Here is a 7,033-nt window from a genome sequence, read left to right on the forward strand (position 1 = left end):
TTCATTAAATACATGGTAGCTATTCGACATCAACTAATAATTGTCCAAGTAATTGTCCTTGTTTTCGCTACTCACGGTTTGTGACAGCGGTAGCTGTCACTCCAATTCAGTGTCATCGCAGACGTCCTCGTAGGGTTGCTAAAAGGCGCGTGCTGTCCAATAGGGTCAGGTAATACTCCCCCCGGGTACGCCTACGTCGTAGTTGGCTTACTCACCATCGCGCCTGACATCAAGAACTGCTAGTTTGGTTGTAGCTCTCTCGTATATACCGTGGGCTGTCCGCACCGTTGCAGATCGAACCTGACCGTCGCGTGCTGTTTTGACCCCAATGATCTTTCCCTTTGGCCAGCAATTCCTTGGTAGCTGGGGATCGACGATAATCACAACGTCTCCGATGGATATCGGCTTCGTGTATGTGTACCACTTGGTTCTTCTGGTAATCTCTGGAAGATATTCGGCAAGCCAGCGTTTCCAGTACTGGTTTGCTAGAACCTGTGATGTGGCATAAGCTTGCTTCAACACGACTCCAGTGTCGTTGAGGAGAGTGAGCGGCTTAGTTCCGTTGGAGGAGCCGAGTAAAAAGTGATTCGGCGTGAGAGCAGGATCGGAGTCGTTGTCAATCGGCACATGCGTAAGCGGTCGAGAGTTTATTGTGTTCTCGATTTCGACTAAGAAGTTCCGAAGTTCCTCATCACGCAAGGTTCGAGACGAGTTGATCGACATCAAATTATTCTTCACCGTACGAATCAGCCTTTCCCAACTGCCCCCCATGTGTGGGGCTGCTGGTGGGTTAAAAACCCATTCCGTCTCAGTGCTGACAAACTCTTTCATGATCTCCGGCTCATTAATAGCTGATTCCACGTCACACAGTTCACGACTCGTGCCGACAAAGTTTGTGCCACGGTCGCTATAAATCACTCTAGGAGTCCCACGGCGAGCGATAAAACTTCGTAAGGCCATGATACATGAAGCAGTACTAAGGGTGTGAACTGTCTCGATGTGGATAGCTCGGACTGTTAAACATGTGGCAAGCATCCCCCAGCGCTTTTCGATTCGACGTCCAACGGATACCTTAATTGGGCCAAAGTAGTCGATCCCGACATGTGTGAAGGGACGAGAAAACGCAGCAAGCCGAGCTGGTGGAAGGTCAGCCATGATAGGGGGGCGTGGAGTGGCACTCTCGTTTTTGCATCGTTGGCACCGTCTCCTGGTTTTACCGTAGCACACACGAAGCCGCGATATGCTGTACTTTTGGCGTAACTCGTTGATAACGGTTTCGTGGTTAAGATGGTGAAATTTTTCATGGTAGTGTGCTATGATTAGGGTGGTTATGTGGTGGTCATGCGGTAGAACAATAGGGTTCGTTGAGTCTTCTGTGGCATACTGGCATAGTCGAGTTCTACCCCGCATCCTAAGAACTCCTCGGGTATCCAGGAAGGGAGAAAGGCGGTGCAATTGGCTCCTCTTTGGTAGAGGCGTTGACGGCTCTTCCGAGAAAGCTTGCGCTTTATGTAGAATGGAAATCTCCTCACGAAAAGAGTCAATTTGCGCAAGTCGTTGCAAATAAGCTTCTGCTTGGACAAGTTCTTCGGTGGATAGTAGACTGGAAGCGGTAGATGATTTCTGTAGCTTGCGTCGGCAGTTTAACGTGAACCGGAACACAAAGGCCGTCACATGGAGGAGCCGCTTCCAACTGGAGAAATCTTCAACATGTACTATTGGCGCTGGAACTATAAAGTGTGCTAGCAGATTTGGCCGAAGCTCTGTAGTTGTCGAGGAAGTCTTGACAGGGACACGTGGCCATTCGGACTCCGCACGCCAAAGGAAGTCCGGCCCTTTGAACCATCTGCTTTCGGAGTTCAGATCTGGCCAACCAACCCACTTGGTGGCGTCGTCCGCCACATTGTACTTGGTAGGTACCCAGCGCCAGTCGTTGATCTCGGTGCTTTCAAGGATCTCGCTCACCCTGAACGCCACAAACTGACTATATCTCCTATGATCTGAGTTTATCCAACAGTTCACGTCCCGGGAATCAGACCAGAAAACACGATTAGTGACTGGAATTGATAAAGACTCCGAAATTGTGTTGGCCAGTCTAGTACCAATGACCGCTGCTTGAAGCTCAAGTTTTGGTATGGATGTGAACTTCACCGGAGCTACTCGGGTCTTTGCTGCAACCAGTGTGCATTCAACGACGTCGTCCTGATTAAACCGAAGATATGCAGCTGCCGCGAATCCATTTTCACTCGCGTCGACAAATACATGTAGCTGCGTATCGCAGGTGATGTGAAGCGAGTCGTGGATTCGGAAGCACCGGGGAATATTTGTTTGCTCTACTCGAGGAAGGATCTGTAGCCATTGTTTCCACTTTTCAAAGCATGTCACTGGGATCGGGTCATCCCACTGTGTTCCGCTACGCCAGACTTCTTGTAGAAGAATCTTCAAAAACATGAGGAAATGGGCGATTAACCCCAAAGGGTCAAAAATAGTCATGAGAACTCGAAGAATCTCTCTTTTCGTCGGACAGCGTTGACCATTTAAGAGTTCCTCATCGTACCGGTTCCAACAAATTTTGAATGTGAAGGCGTCTGTCGCTGTGCACCACCACATTCCCAGAACCTTTTCGGTGGCAAGCTCTGCTGTTAAGTCCAGATTTTTCTCTGGAGGGTTCCCTTCTTGTAACGCCTTTAGAACATGACTGGAGTTACTTATCCAGTTGCGTATTTCAAAACCACCGTTGGCGTGCACTAGTTTCACTTCATTTGCAAGTTGGATGGCTTCCTGCTCAGTATCGACGCTTACGAGCATGTCGTCTACATAGTGCTTTTTTGTTATTGCTTCCGCCGCATTTGGGTGCTTCTGCGAATGACGCTCAGCATTGCAGTTTTTAATATACTGAGCGCAGCTCGGCGAACAACATGCGCCGAAAGTCATGACGCACATCACGAAAGTCTGTACTTCGCCGGTTTCGTCCGTCCAGAAAAAACGTTGGCAGTGCTGATCCTCATCTCGAATGGCCACCTGGTGGAACATCTCTCGGATGTCACCTGTTAGACCAACCCGATGTTCACGGAACTGGAGAAGAATGGATAACAACGAGCACAGTTGATCCGGGCCCTTCAAAAGTGCAGAGTTGAGAGACTTCCCAAAGGCTGACGCTGCAGCGTCCCAAACAATCCTTATCTTGCCAGGTTTATTAGGATTTGTAACCGGAAAAACTGGGAGGTACCATACACGCGGTACCGGTTTGCTTAGCTCTTCTCTGGTGAGTTGACGTATGTAACCCTTTTCCAAATAGTCGGCAATTTTCTGGTTTAGCGCATTCGCTAACTGTGGATCTTTCTCCAAGCGTTTTTCGAGGGAACGATGGCGGCGGAGTGCCATATCGCGATTGTCTGGGAGGCGGACATCGTCGTAACGCCAGAGTAGACCTGTTTCATAACGATGATCCTTAAGTTTTGTCAGAGAACGCAGAAGAGTTTCAGCCCGTTGGTCTTCAGCGGAAAGGAGTAATTTCGCCGGCTTCGTTACTCCGAGGCTATCCAAAGAGAAATACTCCTTCATTGCTTGATGTAGGATTTCGTCGCTCCGGTGGTGTTCATGAAACGCACATTGGACAACATTAGGGACATCCTCCGTAGATCCTCCGTACACGGTCCACCCTAGACGCGTTTTCGATGCTATCGGATGATTTAACTCTCCTTCTCTGCTTTGAAGTACTAAGCCGACGAACGCGTGCTTCTGGCCAATAAGAATTCGTGGTTGAGCAGATTGATACGAATCTATTGGAAGACCACGTAGATGTGGATATAGCTGTGATAATTCATTCATATCGATTGTCTGGTGGGGCAACAACAGCTCTTGAACCGTCCTTACGTTGTTCAGGTTGAACATCTTGGTCTGATTCCGGATTCCTCCTATTTCCAGGCTCACTACACGGGAGTTATCTTCGTTGCGCTCTTTTCCACCAGTCCATCTCAAGCATAGAGGACTGATTTCGCCATCGAGTTCCAAAAGCTTGGCCAATCCATCATCGAGCAAACTGAGCTCGGAACCTTCATCGAAAAACGCGTATGTTTGAATTACTCTGTCACGGCTTCTTAGTACTACAGGCAGATATCGAAAAAGAACAGCCGAAGTTTTGGTACGATGAGTATTGTATCCGTGGCCATGGTTAGTCTCCGTCTGTGATGACTCAAAAGTCGGGTTCGGCGTAACTGCCACTGTGGTGGTTTGTTGTGCTCGCTGCAGATCGTTGTGTAGTAATGCGTGATGTTTGAACGTACATCCGTTTTGACCACATTCTTTCGTGTTGCAGTTTCCATTATGGCGGCGTAGACATCTACGACACAATCCAAATTCACGCACGGCAGCCCAGCGTGCATCACGTGAGAGCTCGAGAAACTGTGTGCACTTATCGGCTGTTCTGCAACTGCCTTTGCAAATGAGGCACCCATCGTTGATACGATTTCCAGCCACTGGGGTTGTGACGTTGTTTGAAGTAGCGGGTACTGAGGCATCGATTTCCGGTGGAGATTCCAAGTGAGCGTTTAAGAAGGCATTTCCCTTTTTCGGCGAGCGATTATCGCTCCGAGTATGTTTCTGATCTGGGACAATTGCAGGGAACACAACTGTGCTGGCGGCCTCTGCTAGAGAATAGAGGAAATTTCCGAAAGTCGCCAGGTTGACTCGAGGCATCGACATACGGTAGCATGCCCAATCCAGCTTTAAGGTTGGCGGAAGCTTGGCCACCAGTTGCTGTAAGAGCGACACATTGTATAGATGATCCTCCATACCACAGGCGTCCACTGTTGCACAGAAATTTTTCACGTTCACTGCGAAATCCACCAGTGTCTCCAGCTTGTCCTCCCTCAAGGCTGGTAACGCATTGATCTTGGTCACGAGCGAGTTCACAATGGCTTCAGGCTGTCCGAACATCATCTTTAGTGTGCCCATTACTCCGGGTACGTTGGCTGGGTGCATGAGCTGGCTTTTGACTGCATCATACGCTCGACCTTTCAGACTCCTCTGCAATCTAATGATGTTTTCATCATTCGTAAATCCACACATCGATGTAGTACTGTTAAACGATGACAGAAAAATTGGCCAATCTTCTGGATTACCGCAGAACATGGGCAGATCTTTAGATATTGCCTGACGTGCAGCTAACTGCGCACGAGTAGGCCCATGCCGAATATTTTGATGTAATGATGACGGATTCTGGCTTACAGAAGAAGCTCTGTCGTAATCTGGCGGGATCATATGGAATCTGGAGGATCGTAGCAGGGGACCATCAGCAGGGTTGGGCATGAGAATAGAGCGTCTACTGTTTCTGATATTGTAATTGGCAGGAGCGGCCAACACGGGAGATTGTCTACTTGTAGCTTGAGAGCTCCTGTCCACGTTTGAACGGTTTGGTGTGGAACACCCACGAGGAGAGAAGTTGTTCAGAGATCGTTCAACAAGCGATTCACTACGGCCACACTCGTTCACGTCCTCGACCCAGGCATTCACGCGTCCCATCCCTTCCGTGACTGATGTCATGTCTGATTGGTTAGTCAGCTGTCTCAAGATGTCATACTTTTTGTTCAGGTAACTGCGCTGCTTTTCCGCTTCCATTTGCTCCAGCGCGCGCTCTTCCTCCAGCTTCTGAAGTTCCAGTTTCAGTACCGAACTTCTGGAAGAACCTCGTGAGACCACTGAGTACGTGCCTTTGGCCGAACGCTCCGGAATGGATTTAAGAAGCGACGGCTGTTTTACTATACCTTTGCTTGACGGCCCGTCCGGAGGTTGCAGTGTATGTTGTTTGTCCGATGGGATGATAGGATTCAACGACTTGCTTCTGTTTGCTGCTTCCACTTGCTTTGGAGTTTTGTCGGAAGTTGACAAGATTTGCAGAGCCCTGGTTACTGTATCGCAGACAGCACAGCTCCAAGTCTTGACTTCATCCTCCTTGGTAACTCCCACGCAGGCGAAATGATGCCACTTGTTGCAGACGTCGCACTGGACCATATCATCGGTGTCTGGACCACCGCAAACCTTGCATGCTCTACCCAGCAGGGTTGCGTTCGCCTGCTGCTCTGGCGACGGGACCCTTGTAACCACCACTGGCACAATACCACCGTAAGCACCATCTTCCACTGGATTCTCACTTTGACCACCACTACCACCGATTTTTGCAACCGACCGCGTTCTCGTCGCACCGGTTCTCAAGTCCGGTCTGAGATTGCTTCGGCTAGACATTTCTCACCATAAACGAATTTTATAAGCTGTGATTTTCGAACCAGACTACGGGGAATTCTTTCGATTAAATAACCTCCAGAGCAAATGTCGTTGGGCTCTATATTGGGAGATTATAAAATTCCTGTGGGATTGTACAGGTTTGCGAATGGAATAACATTTTAGGTTTTGTTCTTATAGCTAATCTTAATGAGTTTTGCATGGTATGTGTAGAAAATAGTGCATGATCGACTTACGTTTACTATCCCCAGTATGTGCTATCCGGCTAAACTGGTAGTGTAGTTCATTAACGGGGACTGTAATGATTTATTTAGGTTTAGGAAGAAATTCGCTAGTTTTGTACTACAGTAATGTGCCTTACCCGTGCTAGATATTACAATTTCAAGCTAAGCACTCTCTCACGTTAGGCGATTTTACAAATCTAATTCAGGATGCTAATAAATGAGTTTGATTATTCAGGGCAAAAAATCATACACTTGAAATTACCTAGCGCATGTATAAATAGTTCACTTTTGTAATAAAGATTTAGAAATAGAGGGAAAAACTTATAAATTCACTAATTTCATTAAATACATGGTAGCTATTCGACATCAACTAATAATTGTCCAAGTAATTGTCCTTGTTTTCGCTACTCACGGTTTGTGACAGCGGTAGCTGTCACTCCAATTCAGTGTCATCGCAGACGTCCTCGTAGGGTTGCTAAAAGGCGCGTGCTGTCCAATAGGGTCAGGTAATACATAGTTTATTCCAGTTTTTAAATCACTTGCACCAACTATAGGTACAGGGATCCTAT

The 7,033-nt window shown here is 47.9% G+C and overlaps 1 protein-coding gene across 1 annotated transcript; it reads right to left on the reverse strand.

Annotated features, from left to right (window-relative positions):
* Nucleotides 1-207: 207 nt before the first annotated feature.
* On the reverse strand, nucleotides 208-6,243 carry LOC134289669 (uncharacterized). The gene has a single exon (XM_062855883.1). The coding sequence runs from the start codon at nucleotides 6,241-6,243 to the stop codon at nucleotides 208-210; it is 6,036 nt and encodes a 2,011-aa protein (XP_062711867.1).
* Between the last annotated feature and the right edge of the window lie 790 nt (nucleotides 6,244-7,033).

The sequence above is a fragment of the Aedes albopictus genome, chromosome 1 (genome assembly GCF_035046485.1).
Source record: "Aedes albopictus strain Foshan chromosome 1, AalbF5, whole genome shotgun sequence".
NCBI lineage: Eukaryota > Metazoa > Arthropoda > Insecta > Diptera > Culicidae > Aedes > Aedes albopictus.

What these genes read in the sequence shown, in the direction of transcription:
- LOC134289669 (XM_062855883.1), bottom strand. Translation starts at nt 6,243, where the DNA reads ATGTCTAGCCGAAGCAATCTCAGACCGGACTTGAGAACCGGTGCGACG.